This window comes from Eumetopias jubatus, unplaced genomic scaffold, assembly GCF_037043125.1.
Source record: "Eumetopias jubatus isolate StellerSeaLion01/CBP00866 unplaced genomic scaffold, mEumJub1_p1.0 scaffold_7, whole genome shotgun sequence".
Classification (NCBI taxonomy): Eukaryota; Metazoa; Chordata; class Mammalia; order Carnivora; family Otariidae; genus Eumetopias; species Eumetopias jubatus.
The window spans coordinates 122,950,319-122,972,625 of NW_028274813.1; the positions used below are offsets into that span (position 1 = coordinate 122,950,319).

The 22,307-nt window shown below is 56.0% G+C and overlaps 2 protein-coding genes and 1 pseudogene across 9 annotated transcripts in view; 1 reads left to right on the forward strand and 2 right to left on the reverse strand.

The window, feature by feature from the left end:
* Positions 1–291: 291 nt before the first annotated feature.
* Positions 292–16,889, forward strand: IDH2 (isocitrate dehydrogenase (NADP(+)) 2). Its single transcript, XM_028122117.2, has 11 exons — positions 292–506; positions 9,158–9,249; positions 10,123–10,288; positions 12,067–12,227; positions 12,312–12,455; positions 13,438–13,574; positions 13,756–13,907; positions 15,547–15,659; positions 15,836–15,933; positions 16,029–16,121; positions 16,530–16,889. The coding sequence occupies exons 1-11, from the start codon at positions 392–394 to the stop codon at positions 16,612–16,614; spliced, it is 1,356 nt and encodes a 451-aa protein (XP_027977918.2). The 5' UTR covers positions 292–391; the 3' UTR covers positions 16,615–16,889.
* Positions 11,244–11,826, reverse strand: LOC114223261 (ubiquitin-ribosomal protein eL40 fusion protein pseudogene; annotated as a pseudogene).
* A 1,210-nt stretch (positions 16,890–18,099) lies between the features above and the next one.
* ZNF710 (zinc finger protein 710) overlaps positions 18,100–22,307 on the reverse strand; it is a 67,487-nt gene continuing 63,279 nt past the window's right edge. For all 8 annotated transcript variants that reach the window (XM_028122111.2, XM_028122110.2, XM_028122108.2 and 5 more), the window contains exon 5: positions 18,100–20,777. In XM_028122111.2, coding sequence (XP_027977912.1) covers positions 20,611–20,777 — 167 coding nt within the window. In that variant the 3' untranslated portion in view covers positions 18,100–20,610. The remainder of the gene's footprint in view (positions 20,778–22,307) is intronic.

The following is a 22,307-nucleotide window of genomic DNA, read 5'->3' on the forward strand; positions in this document are numbered from 1 at the left end:
ACCCAGGTTTAAATAGGGAATCCCGGAGAGAGGAGTTTAGCCTCGCTAACAGCTGCCCTAATCCCCCAGCTCAGACCCCGGCTCGCCCTTCCCCGCGGGTCTGTCGACCTCTAGCAGCAGACCCTTGGCTCCAAAGGCAGCGCGCTCTGGGCGCTGGGGCGGAGTCCGGCTGGTGCGGGGCGGGTGGGGGCCGGGAGGAGGCCCGCCAGGCCCCGGCCCCGCCTCCTCTCCGGCGAGGCCCAATCGGGTGGCGGCCCCCGGCAGCCCCGCCCCGCCCCTGCCCGCGAGCGGGCGCCGGGCAGGCCTCGGCCGCTCGCAGCCAGGCGGCCCGGAGCAGCACCGGCGCTGGGATCTCGCCTGCCTCGCTCGGTTCGCTCGCCTGCTTGGCGGGATGGCTGGCTACCTGCGGGTCGTACGCTCGCTCTGCAGAGTCTCCAGCTCCGGGCCGGCCTGGGCGCCGGCAGCCCCGACGGGCCCCAACTTGCAGGAGCAGCCGCGGCGCCACTGTGAGTGCCACGAGGAGGGTCCGGGCGGGGCGGGCGCCAGGCACCGCGACGTGGCGGCCTCCCGGGCGGGGACCTGGGAGTGCGAGTCGGGACAATCGCGGGGCCGGGGACGGCGGGCTTGGCACATAAAGAGCCGGGGGGGCGGGGACGCCCTCCCCGGCCCTAGGCTCTCTGGCCGCGCCAGGCGCAGGGGGCTTGAAGGACGGTGGCAACTGGTGGCCCTGGCGCGGCCAGTCCTGCGGCCCTGCGCGGGCGGGGGTTCCGGGCCGCTCCGCGCCCCTAGGTATTCCTGTAGGGGGTGCTGGGGGGGGGCCCGGGCCCGGAGGCTATCCTGCCTGCCCTGCGTCCCCGGGAGGGGGACAGGCCAGCGAGTAAGGGGCGGGAGCACCCGGCCGGGTGTTCGCGTGAGAGGGATGGTCGTGGCGCGGGCCCGGCTCAGACAAAGGCGGGGAGAAGGCTGCCGCTTCCCCTTCCTTTGCAGCCCGGCGCTCTGTAATCCCTCCTCGCTGTCAGGCCCGCGTCAGCTATTTTTGGAGCCTTTTACGCGACAGCTGGAGGAGCGTCCTTTTTATTTTCCCTTTTGTTTGCCCCCCCCCCCCCGCCCCGGTCTAACTTAAGTCTCCATCCTGGGGCCTCTCCTTGGCCTGACCTGCCTTTTCTCGCCAGCCCATCCTGCGCTGCTCCTTGACCCGGCCCTCTCTCCCGACTGGGAGACTGGGCTCCTGGGCAGCCGCACCAAAATGCCACTTTCCTGAATAGTTCCTCACTGCTTCTGTGGTACCCTTAGCACCCTGCTTAGGAGAGAAGACAGTAGTCGGGTCAGAATAAGCAGGATTTAGCCTGAACCTCCATTACCAACCTCCCCCGCCCCCTGTGGCATGTGGGCATTGGCCGGCACTGAGGCTCTCCATTGCCAGCTACAAAAGGCAGGGAGAATGTAGGTCTCTTGGCCCCGTCTCTTGCCTGTTGCCACGGAAACCCCTTTCCTGACCTGGAGCCCCTCAGAGTGAGCGAGGACAGTGAGGAAGAGGCAGTGGGGCCCAGGCAGCCTGGCGTTAACTGTTAGGGTAGGTAATCTTTAACGAGTGTGGGAGCAGCCGACCAGAATTGGGGAGGAGGGGGGGAGAGCTTGGGCCCCCACCCAGACGTCTCCTGCCAAGAAGAAAGGGGCATTTCTGCTTTTGTACTAGTGGGATTTGTCTCCAAGTGGTCAGTCCTGCAACTCCAAGGTTCTAAGTGCCCACAGGTCCCCAAACAGAGTTTCCCATATGGCACCACCTTTAGCAAAATGGAGTGGGAGTTAGATACATTCTCCAGGTCTCCCCTTTTCTCCTCTGCATTGATGGTAAGAAAGAAAGTTCCTTCAGTAGTAGGTCCTTCCAGAAGTCCCCAAGCGGGTCGGTTATTAATGGGGCCAGTACATAGTATTTGAGTTGGACAAGTGATTACAACTGTGGCCTCTGCTAGTTTGTTACCTGGCAACGCTGCGGGAGGCAGAATATTTGGCATTCCCCTTGATGACAAGGAAAGAATATTTTTTTTTTGGCTAAAACACTCCTGTGTCTTTGCTGCTCAGTAATTCCCACGTCTCTAGTTTTGCAGTTCCTAGGCCTCCAGCGACTGCTGGTGGTGGTTCTGATATGCTGGCCTTTGGGAAAGTGAGGGTGGGCTCTGCCCAAGCGCTCACTGGGAGAATGATCTTGTCTGGCCTTCCTTAGCTCCACTCCTCTCCCGGGAATTTCTTGATTTTCTCACCCTACCTCTTAACTTTTCAGACCTTGGTGACTTGCCTGCACTCTTAGATTCCAGGGCAGATTATTTAATCATTGGTCAAAGTTCTGCAGACCCACCGGTGGAGTGAGTTACTAACGTGTTCTCCACTGAAGCTGGTTTCAGCCACATCAGATAAGACCACTGCTGCCCCATCAGAGGTGTTTTGGGTGGTCATGTTGTGGCCCGGCAGGTTTGGAGGAAAAGCCTCCAGAAGGCCTGGGGCCAGCCCCCAAATCCTCCATGGGAGCTTGGAGCCTCTCTTGTGCTGGTTCCATTCAGGGTATGAGGTGCTGGACACTGCGCTCTGGTTACTGGAAGCCAGGCTCTGTGACCTGCCCTGGAGTTTACACTAATGTAAATGCATGTTTAAAATGCCAATGGATTGCACATTTTAACACAGTATAAAGTGTGAGCTTTTCCAGGGCAAGTTGCCCATTGCCTGGCAGAGATGCCACTCATGTACATTTGTGATGGTCTGATGCAATCTGCTGGTGAGAATTTGCCCAATCTCTGTGTGGCAATGCATCCCGGGGCATGGGGACGGGGTGGGGGATGGGAGGGAGCACATTTCATCCCAACAGGAGGGGAGGGAAGGGCAGCAGCTTACTATAGACCAAACTGACTGTGACTTGACATTGACTTGTGACTTCAACAGCTATTGTGTTCTCCTGTGTTTCAGGCAAGGTGCTGGGGACAGAGCCAGGGGTAAGAGGCAAAGATTTCTGCCCTTGTGGAGCCTAAATTCTAATGCGGGGACAGTCAGTAAAACAAGGTCGAAGTTGGCTAGTGTGGTGTAAAGGAACACGAGCTAAGGGGAACAAATTGGGACCAGGCAGGTGTGCATGGAAGTTTGGATGGGGTGGCCAGAAAAGACCTCGGATGAAGCGCTAAGGGAAGGAAGGAAACAGGCCGTTTGCTTGTCAGGTGCCAAGGCCATGCTGGGCGTGTCCCCCTTTGCTTGAGGGAGGAGTGCCTGAGGCTGCCACAGAGTTGGGGGGGGCAGTGACAGATTAGGTCAGGCCTCTGGGGGCCTTGCATTTTTGAGGACTTTGACCTTTACTCTGTGTGAAAGGGGAAGCTTTGCAGGGTTTTGAGAAGAGTATGGCCTGATTTACATTTTAACAGGAGCACTCTGGTTTCAGGGGTCTTGGTAGGTTTGTAGGCCTAATCTGGCAAGAGATGGTGGAAAAAAAAAAAGAGAAATGGTGACAGGGACCTGGGTGGTAGGGCTGGGAAGGGTGAGAAGGGATTGGATTCTGATGTATTTTGAAGGAAGAGCCAATAGGATTTTTTGATGGTGCAGATGTGGGTGTGAGGGAGTGGAGTGCAGGATGACACCAAGGAAAACTCTAGAGCCTCTTCCAGAATCGCTGCCCTGCCTTCTTGAGCAACCAGGAATTGGGGGCTTCCCCTCACATTCTGCTGGGCCATGCTGGCCAATCAGCTTCTCTGCTGACCGCCGCCAGGGTGGGAAAGTGGCAAAGCACTTAACTCTTGGGGGCGGCTGTCTTGGGAGAGACCTTCAGCCTTGAGTTCGGAGCAGCAGACCAATCTTGAAACTGGGGACAAGTTTTGATATCCTTACTTGGTGTTGGGTGCTAGCAGTCCAGATGAGGAGGAGAACTGGCCTGCTGGGTCGCCTGTGACTGGTATAATTCCATCCCATACTCTGACCAAGAGGACCGTGTGCAACATGGCTTCTGAGGATTTCATGGTGGCTGGCCCTTGGAAGCTGCCAGGGAGGCCCATGTACTGTTCCTTGGATTTCAGATTGCTTGTCATCATCTGTTACCCAGAGAGGGGCAGACGACGGGGGTGCCTTTACCATATTGGCCAAACCACACACCAGGTCCCCAACTCTGACGTCTTGGGGTGCACGTCCTCTGGAGCGTACATGATAGGCCTGGAATCAAGGAGAAGGTGTTGCGTGAGCCCCAGCTCAGTGTGGTTGGGAAGCAAATCATGCTTCAAGAAGAGACTGGACGGGCGCCTGGGTGGCTCAGTGGGTTGAGCATCTGCCTTCGGCTGAGGTCATGATCCCAGGGTCCTGGAATTGATCCCAGTGTCAGGCTCCCTGCCCAGTGGGGAGCCTGCTTCTCCCTCTCCCTTGCCTTCTCCCTCTGCCACTCCCCCTGCTTGTTCCCTCTCTCTCTCTCAAATAAATAAATAAAATCTTAAAAAAAAAGAGAGAGACTGTATTTGTATGTAAAATCTCCTGGGTTGTTCTCCCCTCCCCCCCGTTCAAATTTTTAAAAACTTAAAAAAAAAAAATCTTATTTTGTATTGTGGTAAAAACCACACAATAAAAATTTCCATCTTAACCATTTTTAAGAGTGCAGTTCAGTAGTGTTAAATACTTCCACATTGTCGTAAAACCAATCCCCAGAGCTTTATCATCTTGCAAAACTGAAACTCTGTACCCATTAAACAACGGTGCCCCACCCCCTCCTCCCCCCAGCTCCCGGCAAACCCCTCCCCCCCACCCCTTCCACTTTCTGTTTCTGTGAATCTGACTACTCTAGGTACCACCTGCAAATAAAATCAGACCATAGTTTTCTTCTTGTGCCTAGGCTGTTTCAGTACTCATAAGTCCTCCAGGTTTATCCCTGTTATAGCTTGTGTCAGCATTTTCTTAATTTTTAGGGCTGAATATTCCACTCTCTATATACCCATTTAAAAAATAGTCCATTTAAAATTTATTGACTGGGCACCTGGGTGGCTCAGTTGGTTGAGAGACTGCCTTCGGCTCAGGTCATGATCCTGGAGTCCCAGGATCGAGTCCCGCGTTGGGTTCCCCGCTCAGCAGGGAGTCTGCTTCTCCCTCTGACCCTCCCCCCTCTCCTGCTCTCTGTCTCTCATTCTCTCTTTCTCAAATAAATAAATAAAATCTTAAAAAAAGTTTATTGACATTCTGAGTAAAGTACAGGAATTGTGAAAAGCGTAGGCAATATGACTATTAATTCCTTGCGTATTTATTATCGCTTCTAATTTATTATAAGAGTTACCTCCCAGAAATGTTAATCACAGCCATACTGAAAGTGTTTGGGATGTGGTGATGCTGTCTATGTAAGTATATCACATTGTAAGTCCACTGGCCATCCAAGGGGAACCTGGCTTTGTGGAATTTGAAACGAAAGAACTTGAGCAGCAAAAGCTATTGAGGTAGGTCCAGATCCGTTGCTGTCACTAACCATGGCGGCACTTCCTTTTTTAGCTTCCAAGCAAGTCCATTCCCATTTGAGTGGTGGGGAGCCCAGTCTTGGAGAAACTTGGAATTAGGAACATTGTTTAACCTTTGGAGGGACATTTCTCTTAACCTTCCTGGATTAGTTTCCAGAGTCCTCTTCTCTCGAAGGCTCATACCACATTTTGTTCATCCATTCGTTCCTTGATAGACACTTGACTTGCTTCTACCTCTTGGCTATTGTCAATAATTCTGCTATGGACATGAGTGTACAAATACCTCTTTGAGACCCTGCTTTTAATTATTTCGGATATATATCTAGAAGTGGGATTGCTGGACCGTGTGGCAATTCTCCTTTTTTTTTTTTTTTAAAGGGGCAGAGGGAAAGGGCGAGAGAGAATCCCAAGCAGGCTCCATGCCCAGAGCAGAGCCTGAGCACCCCTCACCCCCCCACCCCCCACTCCACCTCACAACCCTGAGATCATGACCTGAGTGGAAATCAAGAGTTGGGCGCTTAACCGACTGAGCCACCCGGGTGCCCCTGGACGATACGGCAATTCTATCTTTAATTTTTTGAGGAACCATCATACTGTTTTCCATAGTGGCTGCAACATTTTACATTCTTACCAGCTGTACACAGGGTTCCAGTTTCTCCTCATCCTCACCAACACCTGTTGTTTTCTGTTGGGGGGGGTTGTTTGTTTGTTTGGTTTATTTTTTTTTTTAATTTTTTTTAAAGATTTTATTTATTTATTTGAGAGAGAGAGAGAGAGAGAGAGAGAGAGAAACAGCATGAGAGGGGGGAGGGTCAGAGGGAGAAGCAGGCTCCCCGCTGAGCCGGGAGCCTGATGTGGGACTCGATCCTGGAACTCCGGGATCATGACCTGAGCCGAAGGCAGTCGCTTAACCAACTGAGCCACCCAGGCGCCCCTTATGTATCATTTTTGAAGAAATATTTATTCAAGTCCTTTGCCCATTTATTAGTTGGTTGTTACTGTTGTTGAAATCACCTGATTTTAAAACCTTGGTCACCAATCAATATATTATTTTTAAAAAACCCTGCCTGAGCAGGGTCGTTTTTTTGTGATTATTTGTAATTTTGTAATTGTTGGTAATTTTTATTTTATTTTATTTTTTTTAAAGATTTTATTTATTTGAGACAGAGAGAATGAGAGAGAGATAGAGAGAGAGAGAGCACATGAGAGGGAGGAGGGTCAGAGGGAGAAGCAGAATCCCTGCCGAGCAGGGAGCCCGATGCAGGACTTGATCCCAGGACGCTGGGATCATGACCTGAACCAAAGGCAGACACTTAACTGACTGAGCCACCCAGGCGCCCCACTCCTGACTCTGTTAATAGCCCCTGCTTGCCCTCTCTCTCCATCTGTAGGTTTCCCCTTACATACTCACTCCTTGAGGCCAGGCACTGTTAACGTTTTTCTGTTTCAGGAAGAGGTGCTTAGCACCTGGTTGTAAATAAGTGGGCCCTGTGTCCTCCGAGGGTTTGACACCTGCAGGCACAGCAGGGAGGGCTGCCCACTGTGATCTCGACATTGAGTTCTGCATATAGGAGGTGTGGTGTCCACAGCCCACAGGTGCTGTGTCTGAAACCCAAAACTTGAGTGGAGCCCAGGTGAAGCTGAAACCTTTAGGACTGGCCCCAAATGAATTCTCCGTAGGGATTATCATTATAATTATGGCAGATTCAGTACAGTTAAAAAAAAAATCTTGATTAGCTCTCATGACATTAACTCTTAAGAGATGCTCTTAAAAACTAAGCCAGCTCTGCAACAGCCCAGACTTTCTGCAGGTCCTAAAGCCCTTTATACTCAAGCTTTCAACCGGGAGAGGTAAAAGAATTTTGTAACTTGGGTCCAAAGGCCCCTTCGAATCCTGGAAAGGGTGGTAGAGCTGGGTCCGCCTTGTTCTGTAGGGAATGGAATGTTTGGAGTCTGTGTTTGCTTTCTGCTTCTCTGCATGTGACCCATGAGGGTGTCCAGAGGCTGCGCTTGAACCAGAGACCTGGGATCTATCCTGACTTCTGACACAAGCCACACTCCCTGGGTCTCATTTTTCTTCCTAAATAATCTCTAAAATTCTTTTTAGGTTAAAAAAAAAATCTGTTTGCATATCCTTGGGAGATTATTTTTAGATTAAAAAAAAATCTGTGCACATCTTTGGAAAGTGAGTCATTTTGCTGCACATAATTCACCTTTTTCTCAGCGGGCTGGGGAAGTCAGCATGAATCACAGTGGTGGTGTGTGTTGTAGGACAGTGATATGTTTGGGGTTGTGGGGTTTTGGTCACTTCTGTTTTACATGTGCGTAGGTGGTCATGCTTTTTTAGTCTCGGCCTGCTTTTTACAGACTTCTGTCCCTTGCTGTCCACCTAGTGGTGGTCACTTCTTCTGACCATTGGTGTTTTTAAGTGAGCATCTTGGTCCCCTGTTTGGACTTGCTGTCTAATCTCAGGTGCGGTGAAAGACCCAGCACTACATCTGTAAGGATTGTGCGTAACGTAAGAGTCAATGGGCCCTGAGTGAGGGCTGAGGAGGCTCTGCTGGGGACAGAGCCCCACTCCTCAGCTGTCCTCCTGCCTACGTTCCAGCAGTGAGTGAACTTTCTGGTGACGGAGGCCCGGCTGTAGGTGTCACACGGATCTGCTTGCCCGACTCTGCAGTCACTGCCTCCTCCCGGCTGTTCGTAGAGGAACGTGCTGGCGCCTGGGTACCTCTTGTCTGCTACAGGCTAAGGTTCAACAAGCTCCCTCCAGGTAGCCTGCACTGATTTAATGGGGTGGGCCCTTTTCCTGAGTTTTCTTTGGAATTCACTTCCCAGACCGTTGGTTTTTCTCATGAGTCAGACTTTGCTTGGCGAGCCTCCCCCCGGCTCCTCTTGTCCTCAACCATCTCCCTGGACCTTAGATGCTTCTCTGGTGGGACTGGCCACCCCGAGCCAGCTCGGATTGAGGGTTCTGAGTTCTAGTCCACGTGCCCTAAGCCACGCTTTCCATCGAGAAAGGCGTGACTCCTGGTAGATGTGTTGTCTTCAAGCAGTATAAGCTTTGGCAGGAAGCTGGTAAACTCTCTGAGCCTCGCTGGTACCGCGTTTAAAGTGGAGATAAGCATATTCCCTGTGGAAGCCGTTGGAGCCTTAAAAGGAATCACGTGAAGGGCGTGGGTACCCTGTCACATAGGTGCCAACAGAGTTGCCGGCCTCACTTAGATTTAGTCGGGCTCTTGTTACCAGGTTAGCGACTGGCTAACTTTGAGAGGAAGTTACAGGAAGGCCACGGGGTAGCTCCCAGAACTGCAGGGATGGGACCACAGGGGCTGCGCCCCGGGGACGGGGTGATAGCAGCCTGTGGGCGGCCCTCCCTGACGTGCTGCTGGATAGGGTGGCCCCCGCTGAATCTTAGGCTCTGTGTTGGTCTCCTTTGCCTTCAGATTCCAGGGGAGAGGGTCTGACCGGCCAGGCTGGCATCCTTCTGGCCAGTCCTAGGTGGCTGTCCTCAGTGGGGGATCCAGGCCCCCCAGGTGGCCGGGGAGCTGCTCCTGCTGAGGGGGACGGAACGTGGGGAACTGGGCCCTGGCTGACATGGCTCCCGCCTTGGGGAAGGGCAGGTCCGGCCGGGGAGGAGAGGGGCTCCCCCACGAACCTCCCCAGAGGTGTGATGCGCTGTGTGTGCCCGGTGCCAGATGCCGACAAGAGGATCAAGGTGGCGAAGCCGGTGGTGGAGATGGACGGCGATGAGATGACCCGGATCATCTGGCAGTTCATCAAGGAGAAGGTAGTTCCTCCCAAAGTGGGCGGCTCTCCGCACGGCCTCCTGGGCCCCGTGTCCGGTCCCAGGGCTCACCCACCACCCTGGTGGGCAGCAACAGCCCTTTTCTGTCCTTCCAACCACCTTTCTGTCACGTCCACACATAGTTCTCACAACGTCATGCAGGGGCCCGTCCTCAGCCGTGTGTCTTGTGCCGGTGCCAAAGCCCACATGTTTTCCAGAATGGGTGCACATTCAAGGCCCATCCTGTATCGGGTCCGTCTTGATGCCCCACAGTCCGATGTGCGTTCTCTAGGGAGTGGAAAGAGCAGGGCGGGTGTGCCTGGCAGTGTGCACACCTTTCCTCAGCGGTTCAGGGATGTTATCTGGAGTCGAGGCCATGGACAGCAACACGTCCGAGCCATTGAGCCGTCACGGCGGATGGCTCCCAGCGTGGCTGCTTGGCTTCCCCAAAGTCGCTGTGGTCTGGATCTGCCTGGAGAACTTGTCCACGTGAAGACCCCTGTATTGTGTGTGTGTCCACAAGAAGGTCGAGAATTGCCACTTCTGAATGGGTAGGAGAAGGGAACCCACCATACAGAGAAATCTAGATGCGCTTGGGGTTGGGGTTCAGCTGAGTTGGTGGGCCATCGTGGTCCATGCCAGGGGCTGAGCCCTCTGAGGGGCTGCAGCCTGGTCTGCTGGCCTCTTTCCAGAGAGCCCTGGCACCCTGACAGCTTCCGCCCGGCCCCACTGAGGAATGGCTGATCCCACCCCTCTGCCGTGCTGCCCCCTTCCTCCACTGGCCTTCCCTGACTGGGCATCCTGTGCTATGGCCCACACATGCCCCTGAGTCACAGACATCTGGGCTGATGCCTTGCCCTGGTCATCTGTCTCTAGCTCATCCTACCCCACGTGGACGTCCAGCTCAAGTACTTCGACCTGGGGCTCCCACACCGTGACCAGACCAACGACCAGGTCACCATAGACTCTGCATTGGCCACCCAGAAGTACAGTGTGGCCGTCAAGTGTGCCACCATCACCCCCGATGAGGCCCGTGTGGAAGGTGTGAGGGTGCGGAGGTGGGTGGGCCAGGGCAGTGGGGGCTGGGCCATGAACCTGGGAGACAGGGGAGCCCTAGGGGTGCCTGCAGATGAGGCTGGGCGGGGTATTGTTCCCAGGCCCGTGGTGTTTGTGCTGTGCTGTGCGGCTCTGGCCAGGCTAGGGGTCGTTGGCAACCAGCGAGGAGGAAGCTCATGAAGGCACAGTAAGGACGGCCTCTTTGGGCAGCTTGCCCCTCTGGCCTCCTGGGCTGTTCTGCAGGCAGGTTTACGGAGAGACCTTGGGGCCACCTCTGTCCAGCAGAGTGCTTTGTGTCAGGCTCGTATCCTTCAGAGGGCCTCAGAGGGCGCTGGGGAGCATTGCTTGGATCTCACCACCCACTTGGCACCGCAGCTCTGCCCCAGGCCCCTGTGGCTGGGGAAGGGTCTCAGAGAGGTGCCCTCACCAGGCTTGGACTGGCTGCTGGGCCCTGGTTCTGGGACCACTTTCGAGGGTTCCATGAAATAGGGCACCAATGTGTGGACAAAGGGGCCAGGTTTGGAAAATTCGAGAAAGGGTAGCTTAGGGGCTTGCGGAGCTCTTTCTCTCTTGCTATGTCCTGCAGTGTGAGGGAGCTGGAAGGAGGCATTCAAGCCCTATTTCCCAAATGCTCCAGAGCTCCTCCCGTCTTTCTGGTGGAAACTGACCTTAGGCTACTGGAATCATCTCCGTGCTAAGCTCTTTTTTGCAGGTTTTCTTTTATTTCTCCCAAGCCCCAGGATTTATGCATCCCTATTTTGTGGCCAAGGAAGTAGGGAGTCACTGTCTTAGTAATGTGGGCTGGACCCCATGGTTCGTGAGAGTACTGGGGCTAGAACAGCACGTCTGCAGCGAGGCCGGGTGCTGCCACAGCCGAGCATGATGTGGGAGCCGCTTTAGGAATAAGTTTACTTAATCCTCACCGCGACCCTTAGCAATCATTTCTTTTTTTTTTTTTTTTTTTTTTTTTACTGCTCCAGTCAATGAAAGGGAAACTTTATTGAGGCCCCAGGCCCTTGGGGCTCGGGCAGGAGGCTGCCCTGCAGGCAAAGGAAGAGCCGGTGGAGGGGCCTTATTTGACCTTCTTTTTGGGGCGCAGGTTGTTGGGGTGGCTGCACTTCTTGCGGCAGTTGACAGCACGGGGGTGCAGGCGAGCGTAACACTTGCGGCAGATCATCTTGTCACAGTTGTATTTCTGGGTCAGCTGGTGGAGGGAAGCCTCGATGATGCCACCCTGGAGGCGAAGCACCAAGTTCAGGGTGGACTCTTCCTGGATATTATAGTCTGACAGAGCACGGCCATCTTCCAGCTGTTTGCCCGCAAAAATCGGACGCTGCTGGTCAGGCGGGATGCCCTCCTTGTCTTGGATTTTGGCTTTGACATTCTCAATAGTGTCACTGGGCTCGACCTCGAGGGTGATGGTCTTGCCTGTCAGGGTCTTCACAAAGATCTGCATCTCTGCGTCTGGTGCGAATCCGCAAGGCCGCCGCCACCAAACCACTCGACCACCTCGTTGAAGAGAAAGAGCGCAATCATTTCATTTTATAGCTCAGGTTAAGCCACCTGCATAAAACTCAACAGTTAGAGGTGGTGGAGTTAGACCCTGAAGCCAGGAAATCTGATCCCATGGCCCACACATTCATATTCTAGACATTCCCCAGGATGATTTCCAGGGCTCTCGTCTGGCTGCGTTCTTGCTTAGGGTTAAAATTTTGGTTGGAAGGTGGGGGCTGCAGCGGGGCCACTTCGTCTCTGTCCTCACAGAGTTCAAGCTGAAGAAGATGTGGAAGAGTCCCAACGGGACCATCCGAAACATCCTCGGGGGGACCGTCTTCCGGGAACCCATCATCTGCAAAAACATCCCCCGCCTCGTCCCTGGCTGGACCAAGCCCATCACCATTGGCAGGCACGCCCACGGCGACCAGGTTGGCCCCGGAGGGAGCCGGCTCGCACTGGCCTGGGACCCTCACCCGGACCCCCTCGCCTGAGCCGCGCTCTTGTCTCCGCAGTACAAGGCCACGGACTTTGTGGTGGACCGGGCCGGCACGTTCAAGATCGTCTTCTCCCCGAAGGACGGCAGTGGCGCGAAGGAGTGGGAGGTGTACAACTTCCCTGCCGGCGGCGTGGGGATGGGCATGTACAACACTGACGAGGTGAGGCCCCGGCGTGTGGCTCCCCGAGCCTGGCCCCGCTCTCAGGCCGCGGTGGACTGTGGATTCTGACTCCCCCGGCGACAGCGGCCTGAGGAAGCTCCGAGGCCTACGAGCAAATGCATCTGGGATGCGTTCAGGGGGACCCACAGTGTGCCTGGGGTGGAGTGGGGCGGGCAGACTCCTGCTTAGCCAGATGCCCCTGCTGTGCTCCCTCTGCGACACCCCGACTTCTTGTGCTCCTTCTCGGACACCCCGACTTCCTGTGCTCCCCAACACCCCGATTTCCTGTGCTCCTTTTCCGACACCCCGACTTCCTGTGCTCCCCAACACCCCGACTTCCTGTGCTCCTTTTCTGACACCCCGACTTCCTGTGCTCCTTCTCCGACAGCCCGACTTCCTATGCTCCTTCTACCGACACACCTTTCGGGGCACGTTAGTTGTCAGGATGCTTGGCTTAAGCAAACTGGATAGGCATTTTTTTTCCCCTTTCCCAACTCTTGGCTTTCATTTCTTCTGTGGTTGGTCTCATTCTCTGGCGGTGAGGAAGTGGCCACCGGGAGCCCCAGGCTTGTCCCCTGCCAGCTTGGTTACCCTATCAGAAAAGAGCCTTTTTGTCAACAGGGTTCGGGCAAAAGTGCGGGCCTGGGTCACAGGACCACCTCTGAGCCAATCACAGAGGGCTCCGAGACGATAAGCCGGGACACAGGGTTCACTCTAGAGACGGGTGGGCGGGCCGGGGGAATCAGCCCCACCCCAGCCATATGGTCTAAGAATTGGGGAGGGGAGGGTAGTTTTCCAAAGCAAAACTGAGGGGCTGCTTCCTCCCAGAAGTTGGGAGGGGGCTACTGGGCCAGTAGAAACAGCAGCTGCTCCGTCCAGGGTGGCTGGGTTCACCCAGACTGTCCGGGCAGGCGGTATGGAGGGCCCAGGGGCCCCAGCTGGGGATCACACCAGGGACCTCTGTCTCTCTCTCTCCCTGCAGTCCATCTCGGGTTTTGCACACAGCTGCTTCCAGTATGCCATCCAGAAGAAGTGGCCTCTGTACATGAGCACCAAGAACACCATCCTGAAAGCCTACGACGGGCGCTTCAAGGACATCTTCCAGGAGATCTTTGAGAAGTAACGGCCTCTCCCTTTGTTGCCCCCTCAGGATTTCACAGCCTTCCTTGCCTGCCCCCCAGCCCCCAGCCTCTAGGGTGGTCACTGTCCCAGTGCATTTGACTCAGCCCTGAGCTTGGGGGGAGATCCCCAACCTGTCAGCCCCCCGCCCTCTCCCCACAACAGGCCCTTGTGCTTCCAGGCACTATAAGACCGACTTTGACAAGAATAAGATCTGGTACGAGCACCGGCTCATTGATGACATGGTGGCTCAGGTCCTCAAGTCTTCCGGTGGCTTCGTGTGGGCCTGCAAGAACTACGACGGAGATGTGCAGTCGGACATCCTGGCCCAGGGTACGCTGGGAGCACCGTTCTCCAGGGGGTGGGTTGTTGGTCTTTTCTGGCTGGGGGATTTTTCAGACCCTTTTTATAGAAAACTTCTCTAGTGTGGCCTGCTGACTCATTGCAGGGTTCCCCGTGGACAGCAGGGGGCAGGAGCTCTCTGGCATCTGAGTGAGGAAGGCTTCCCAAATTAGGTTTGGACTGGTGTATTACTAAAGCTACTGTTACAGAGAAAGGAGAACATAGGAATTCAAGTTCTTTTTTTTTTTTTTTAAGATTTTTTTTTTGGTAAAGGTTTTATTTATTTATTTGACAGAGAGAGAGACAGCGAGAGAGGGAACACAAGCAGGGGGAGTGGGAGAGGGAGAAGCAGACTCCCCGCGGAGCAGGGAGCCCGATGTGGGGCTCGATCCCAGGACCCTGGGATCATGACCTGAGCCGAAGGCAGACGCTTAACGACTGAGCCACCCAGGCGCCCCAGGAATTCAAGTTCTAAAGGGCTAGGTGTGTCAGCTTTGAGGTTGTTCCTGCCTATGGGCCAAGTGACTGTGGCTCCAGGTTTGGGCCAGGTTTGACTCCAGGAGAAAAATGGGACTGAGCACGACTGGGTACTTTTTGAACAACAGAGAATTCATTTTGCACAGTAAATCTGTTGGATGTAGGAGAATACTGGGGAAGGTGGCAAAGCCCCACGCCCCAGAGTGTCCCGTGAGACAAATTGGATTGCAGCGGGAGCACGGATGAGGCCATTAGAGAGCGAGCCGTGGGAACTCGCCCATTTATGTTGGGAACGCGAGCAGGACAGGCGGTGAGGGTAGACAACATGTGAAGTACAGACAGGGAGGGGAAACGATGTTCCACGAGATGGGGTGAGGTCTAGCTCCTGACACGAAGGCAAGTGAAGGTTGTGAGGAAAAGACCTAGGGTCCTGATGTTTTATAAAACCTTTGGCTTTATTTCAGTAAGGGCAGTGGTGATCCTCTCACTAGAACAATTCCTGTCTAGGATGGAAGGATGAAAAGCCATAGCAGACAAGAGAAAGGCATGAAAGTTACCCTTAAGTAATAAGGGACTGGTGAGCGTGAGGGTCTGGTAAACATGGAGAAGAGACCCCCCTCCCCCTGCCCCAGCTGCAGACATTCTTAGACAACTAATTTTCTTTCTTTTTTTTTTTTTTTAAGATTTTATTTATTTATTTGAGAGAAAGTGAGAGAGTACAAGCAGGGTAGGGGGAGAGGAGATGAGTAGAGGGAGAGGGAGAAGCAGGCTTCCCACTGAGCAGAGAGCCTGACACCGGGCTCGATCCCAGGATCCCCCGGGATTGTGATCTGAGCCAAAGGCAGACACTTAACCAGCTGAGCCACCCAGATGCCCCTTAGACAAGGAATTTTCTTACAGAAGTTTTTCACTTTTTGGGAACGCCTAGGTGGCTATACAGATATATGTTCACAGGCTGACGAATGCCACCTTTGAATGCCCCCTACCCTGTGTGGGCTCTGGAGACCCACGACAAGGGTAGACAAGCCAGAAACGGTGGCTGTCCTCCCGGGCACAGTCGGGGGTTGTGAGCTGAGTGGCAGCTCACGAGCAGGAGGGCAGGTGGGTGAGGGGTGGGTGTTGGCACTGAAAGGAGGGTCTTCCTCCTCTTCAGGCTTTGGCTCCCTTGGCCTGATGACGTCTGTGCTGGTCTGCCCGGATGGGAAGACCATCGAGGCTGAGGCTGCTCATGGAACGGTCACTCGCCATTATCGGGAGCACCAGAAGGTGAGTGGTAGGGACTGTGGTCGCATGCCCACCTACCCCAGGGGCTCAGAACCCATTGGCGCGGAAGACTGGGAGGACGGGTCTGGCTTGTCAGTCTAGGGGTGGGCAGCTGCGTCCAGGTGGCCCCCTTGTCAGCTGCTTCGGCTCCTAATGCCGCTGTGACCCCTGCCCCCCAGGGCCGGCCCACCAGCACGAACCCCATTGCCAGCATCTTTGCCTGGACACGCGGCCTGGAGCACCGGGGGAAGCTGGACGGGAACCAGGACCTCATCAGGTGAGCGGAGAGGGCGGCGGTCCCGAGCCGGCCCAGGACAGGTTCTGGGCCCCGGCTCTGTCAGCTGGGGCCTCACTCTGCCCCGCCGCCTGCAGGTTTGCGCAGACCCTGGAGAAAGTGTGTGTCCAGACTGTGGAGAGCGGAGCCATGACCAAGGACCTGGCAGGCTGCATCCATGGTCTCAGCAAGTGCGTGGCCTGTGGCACAGGGCGGGGCTGGCCTTCGAGGACCTCAGGGCCGGGTGGGAAGAAGCCAGAGGCTCCTTAGAGGCCCCTCTGGAATCCGCTTCGCTGCCAAGGGCCTGAGGTGGGCCGGGTCCACAGCCCCGAGGCCCAGCGGGTTGGTCCCCCTTCCCGAGGCTAGCGGGCTAGCCGCTCAGAGCCTTGCCATCCCCTTCCGTACGAGTTCCCGCTGAACTCGCCGCGGCCCTTTTGGCCGTGGGCTCTGGGCAGCCTGTGACCGGTAGCCCGGGCGCGCCGCTGCCCACGGGCGCGGGAGGGGGGTGGTGGGCAGCCCCTCGGGTGCCCGAGCTCAGGCTCTGGCCTGGAAGGGCCCGGCTGGAGCCGCTCCTCACGCGAACCGTGTTGTGTCGGCAGTGTGAAGCTGAACGAGCACTTCCTGAACACCTCGGACTTCCTGGACACCATCAAGAACAGCCTGGACAAGGCTCTGGGCCAGTAGTGGGGGCGGGAGCGCGGCCCGGCGGCTGTGGCGGGCGGGCCGGGCCGAGCAAAAGCCGCGGGCCGCGGGTGAGCCCCTTCTCAGGCCTTTCTAGGGGACATTTTTTTATATAAGCAAGATGTTTTTAAAAGTATCTGTGTGTTTCCCCTCATGGTGATGTGAGGCAGGAACAGAGTGTTTTACCTCAGCCGGTCAGTGTGTTTTGCATACTGTAATTTATATTGCCCTTGGAACACATGGTGCCGTATTTAGCTACTAAAAAGTTCTTCACAAAACCGTCTGCTGTGTTTGTGCCCCAGGGAAGGAGGCCGCCCGGCCAGGGCCCCAGAGAGAGGGCCTCCAGGGCCGGCGGATTCTACCCCGGGACGGACGGGGACGCCGCAGGCCTGCGTCCCCGGCCGCCATCAGTCAGGGCCCACCGCGAGGGGGGCGGAGTGGGCAGCACCGTGAGCGTCCCGAGCTGTATGGGAGCCCCCCGCCGGGCCCCCGGGACTCCCGGCACAATCCCGTTCCTGTAGCCTCCTCTCCATTTCAGGGTTGCTATCACTTCCTCATAGATTCTGGTTTTTTGCTTTGTTGGTTCTCGCCTTCTCAACATCTCCAGACCTCTCTCTGTGCCCTTTTCTGGGTCTTCAGAGTGGGTCCCCCACGGCAGCTGCCCCTCTGTCCTCTCCATGGCTGCCTGGGGTTGGGGGCTTGGGGCTGGGGCTGGGACTGGGGCCCAGACTTGGGTTCATCTTCACCGATTTTTGGCAAAACCGGGAACGTAGGATTACAAAGTTGCTTTAAAGCTAAATAGATCCAATTGAAAGGGCTATCTTTTATGCAGGGATTATAGTCTACTTCTGGTGTTTACATGTCCAGGGGAAGAGTTGTACCATCTTCACTTGATACAGTGAATACTTGGCAACCCAGTTTCGGGGGGACTCTCATGGCTCCTGAGACTGGATAGCTGGGACCTCGGGAGCCTGGAGATGGGCTGTAGCCGCCACTCACTCTGGTGGCCTCCATCTGGCCGAGGGGCAACTTACTCCCTTCGCTCATCACCCTGAACTCCCAGGGCGGTAGCAGGAAAAGCTGGTGTGCTGGCTCTGCTTAGGCCCAACTCCTGGGGTGAAGCTCAAGGTTTCCGGCCCCTTCTTAAGGGCTGGTAGCCTCTGAAGGGCAGTTTGGCATCGTGAGCTGGCTTCTGTCCTGGTGCCCTGTTGGTGGGTCAGCGGGGGAACCGGTTTTTCTCTGCAAGTGGTGGGAATTCTGGGGCCTGGGCCGGAGCCCTTCCCTCTTGGGGGGCTCGGAGCAGCTCCCTGTAGGTGCCTGGCCCTGCAGGTGGCCATTCCGATGCAAAGGATGGCGTGGGTTTCTTCCCCTCCTCGGAGAGTGACGCCCCCGCGGGGTTGGGAAGCCTTGTTGGGAAGTCCCTTGTCGGGGAGGGGTGAGGACCAAGTCCTCAAGAACCAGGGGAAGAAGCACTCACAGTCACCTCGCTAAAGAATATTCATTTATTTATAATTATTGCTAAGTAAACTTCTCTTTTAAACGGGAACATAAAAACACAGTAGGGCTTTGCACAAGTGGAAATTCTAAACAGTTGGTTTGTATACACGTCAAAATAAGTTAGGATGGAATTTGTCCAGGAGTTTCCAAGTCACCCAAGAGGCCGCGTGCGCGCCTCTCTTGAAAGGTTGGGGGAGGGGTGAGGACGGGAGCCTTGCGGAGACCACCCCCCAGCTCAAATGTGTGAGTTGTGCTGTTTTCCTTCTCTTAGCTTTGCCCGGGTCCAAGGCACAGGGCAGGGGGGCGTTCAAGTATCTAACCTCGCAGAGGGCGGGTGCTGATGGCGGGGCTGGGGGAGGAAAGGAGAGCCCCGCCCTGGGGGCCAGCCCTTCTCCCTTGGGTTTCCACGACCAAGGCCACTGCACTGGCAGGAAAGAGGAGGAGGAGGAGGTACAGGGTTCTTTTTGGTACCAGGGGAGAAAGACATTGTGGGAAGAGGTAGTTTGCAGGGGGTGAGGCTTCTGCTCAGCAGGAGAAAATGTCTTCTACAGTGACGGGGTCACTGCCACCTGAGGGTCATCATGGCGGGCACCTGGGGGGCTGGGGGGGGGGCGCCTCGGGGTTCTGGAGGGGAAAGGCTCCTGTGAGCCCCCAGCCCTCTGGTCTGCTGCCTCTTAGCGTTAGCGAGCTTTAGCAGAGAAGGAAGGGGCACCTGGCTGCCTGATCCCGAGGCCACCTTGTCCTCCCCTCAGTCCTGATCACAGCCACCCTGAAGCCTGGCTTGGTCCTTCGCTAAGGATACAGCTTTGGGGGCGGCTGCATTTCCAACTGGTCCCCCCACCCCCCGCCCCGGCTGTTACCCCTCCTTTTCTGGTTTCCGGGCTGAAGTTGGTGGCTTCACCTCCTTCGCGCCTTTGGGGACAGCACTGCCTGCCCCTCCCCGCCGAGGCCTCAGGAGGCGAGTGGGCAGGAGTCTGGGTGCCCTAGCGTTCCTGAATGTGCCATTTCGTGCCCCGGGCCTGTCCTGGGGTCCCGGGGCAGGAGGGGGTGTGGGGACAGAGGCCAGGAGAACAGGCAAGCCAGGCAGCAAGCCGCGGGCTGAGCAGAATCAAGCCGCTCCGGCCACTGCGGTGGGTGGTGCCACGCGAGTCACCAGCCAGAGGGGCGGCGCAGGGGCCACGGCACGGGCCTGCCTGGCTCTGCCTCCCGCCTCCTTCCTCCCGCCCCGGCCCCTCCGCACCTGAGCCAGGCCTGAGCCCTGCCCGGCCGGCCGCTCGAGGTTGGGGAGGAGGCATGAAGCACGCACAGCACACGAGGGAGCTTCCGTTTGGAAAAAGAAAATGATCTCCATCAGAAAAGAATAGGCGACACAGAATTGGAAAGGAAAAAAAAAAATAAATTACCTTCAAAATACCCCTTTTGCTCAAAAAAAATTTTTTTTTCTCTATGGTCTTCATTTTCTTTTTAACTATGTTGCTCTTCTTGGGAACCTGTTGACTCTTGGCTGTCCACTTCCTCAACATGGATACTTGTTAATAATACAACACTCCAGCCGCCCCCCAGGTGGGGTCCTTGGCCTCCTCTGAGGACAGCCCCTCTCGGTCCCCTGCCCCTCACTTGAGGGGCTTCCGGCTGTCTTAGCGTGTGCCCGGCGAAAGGCACGTCCCAGCTCTGCTCACGTCGGGGGACCCTGGTGCGGTGACCCGTTCAACAAAGAACTGGATGACATCTGTTGAAATCCACTTTAGGGACACCCACTTTCAAACGGCTGGAAGGTGGGGGCCTTCGGGGGATTGGCTGGAGAGGGCACTAGCTGGGGGCTGGGCTACACCCCGCTTTCCTGAGGCCAGGACCGGGGCTGCATGCATGCCTGGCTCCCGGAGAGCTCGGGAGGCACCAGGAGGTAGAAGGCAGAGGGCCCTGCCTGGCTGTTGATGAACAGGGTGGGGAAGGGGGCTCTGGGGCCTGGGCGTTTGCCAGCCCAGGGAAGGGGGCGGGTTGGGGGGGGGGGCAGTGCTGACCACCGCAGGAGCTCAAACATCCCTTAGAGGCAGGAGTTGGTCCAGAGGGGAAACAAGGCCAGGCTCAAGTTATGTCTTCCTCTAGTGCCAGGCCTGGAGAGACCTCTCCCTCTGCCGGGCCTGGAGAGACCTGAGGACCTGTGCCCTTGTGGCCTGGCCCCAGACGGCCCCCACCAGCATTTCTCCCACCCTCCCGCAGCAGCAGGCCAAGGAGACCCAGAGCTGGGCCTTCTGTGCTCTCCTTCCTTCCCCAGATGCCTGGGGCCTGTGCCTGGTTCACAGCTGAGGCCAGTAGTACAGTCTCCATTTGGTCGAAAAGTCCCTAGTGGTGCAAACGACTTGGTGTGTGTGTGGGGGGCGGGGGGGGGGCTCGGGACAGTGGGGCAGTAGCTTCTCGGCCGCGGCAGGTGCAGCCCGCAGCGCCGGGGTCTCCCCCCACATCCCACGCCCTCCCCGCCCCTTCTGGGCGGCCCAACTCGTGCTATAGCACGTTATAGTAGGCCATCTCCTTCATGGCCTGTTCGGTGAGGACGCTGGCCTCGGCACTGCTGTCCACCCCGGCGTAGGCGTAGGCGTTCTCGAAGTCCTCCATCTCCTGCTGGCCGTCAAGCTCGGAGGGGTCAGTGCCTGTCAGCTCCATCATGGGGTCTGCAAGAGAGAGGCACAGTTAGGCCCGGATGCCGCCTCCTGGGAAGAACCAGTCACTTCTACATGGAAGCAGAGGGCCTTTCTCAAGAGAGGACTTCCTAGCCATTGCTTCCAGAGGATTCTCCGCTGCCTCTCTTCCTGTGCTGGGAAGCCCCAGGCTCCTGTGGCTTCTCAGACGGGTCACCAGACCTGAGCGCTAAAGCTGTGTGTGTTGGGGGAGGCGGGGAGAGGTGCAGGCCTGGCCTTGAACTCTTGTTTGCCCTCCAAAGTCAGCCCTCCTATGCCTCCTCTGCAGTGTTTTGCATTGGCCCCCTTGGTCACATGAAAGCCTGCTGCTCTACGTCATGTTTCTGCAGCACCACTCATTTAGCACCTACTGCATGCCCGGAACTTCCCATACACCGTCTCATGAGCGCTCATGGCAATCCCATGGAAGGGGTCAAAAGGAAGTTCAGAGAGGTTAATCCACTTGCCAAAGGGCGCCCAGCAAGTGCACTGTTTTGGCCCACTGTGCTGCTCTGCCTCAAAGGGCGGGAGGGAGCCCTTTCTAACCTCTGGCTTCCTACCAGCCTTAGCGCTTTAGACCGGCTCTGCCCAGTGGTCTCCTTGGGCCTTGCTCTTCGAGGACAAACACCCAAGGTAGGTCAACAGAGCTGCAAGAGGCAAAAACTCCAAGAGGCCTCTTGTAATTTTATCAATTTGAAACCTTACCGTAAAGTTCTTAGCATCAGAACAAAAGCCAGGTGGAAAGCTCCATAGAGGAGGCCTGGGGCTGCCTTCCATTGGAAGGAGGGAGGGAAGCCCAGGGGATGACCTGGGGACCCTGGGAAGCTGGCTGGCAAGGCCTGCGGCTGAGCCCCAGTGTGTGTTCTGCCCCTGTGCACCTAGGAGAAGTGATGTGTTTTGGGGAGAAACAGACCTCAGTCAAGGGGGTGGTCCTGACAAGTCTTAAGGCAGGGTTTTGGCACTACTAACATTTGGGACCATAATTCTTTCCTATGGGGGACGCTGTAGGATGTGCGTGCGTGGTAGGACAGCTAGCAGTTTCCCTGGTCTCTACCAGCCAGATGCCAGCAGTGTCACTCCAGGTACAACAATCAAAAATGTCTCTAGACTTGGCCAAATGTCCCCAGGGGACAAACTCACCCCCAGTAAGAACCAGTGGTCTAAAGGCAATTCTACCCCTTGCCAACGAGTGGTCCAGGAATGAATTCAGGCCAGTGAATCGTGAGAGGTCTGCTTGTGAATTCTTTGAAGTCACATGATTCTCACTGGTTTTTATAGAGCAAAGGGAAGAGGCTCTTACTCTCCCACTGGTTGTGCACAAGCCCTGAGCAGCACACCACCCTAAAGAACAATGGCAGCCATCTTGCGACCATGAGGAAAATCAGAGCTAATGCTGTGAACAGATGGAGGGAGCCTCACCCTGGTGTCATTGTTGAGGGGCTGACTCACCCAACTCTGAAGATGGCCTGGATTTCAAGTCCTTTCTGAATCTATTTCATTATTGTTTAACGAGTTGGCGGGGGG

Coding starts and splice junctions, on each gene's coding strand:
- IDH2 (XM_028122117.2), top strand. CDS start 392: ATGGCTGGCTACCTGCGGGTCGTACGCTCGCTCTGCAGAGTCTCCAGC. Junction 10,289..12,066: donor CGATGAGGCCCGTGTGGAAG/GTGTGAGGGTGC, acceptor CTGTCCTCACAG/AGTTCAAGCTGAAGAAGATG. Junction 12,456..13,437: donor GCATGTACAACACTGACGAG/GTGAGGCCCCGG, acceptor CTCTCCCTGCAG/TCCATCTCGGGTTTTGCACA.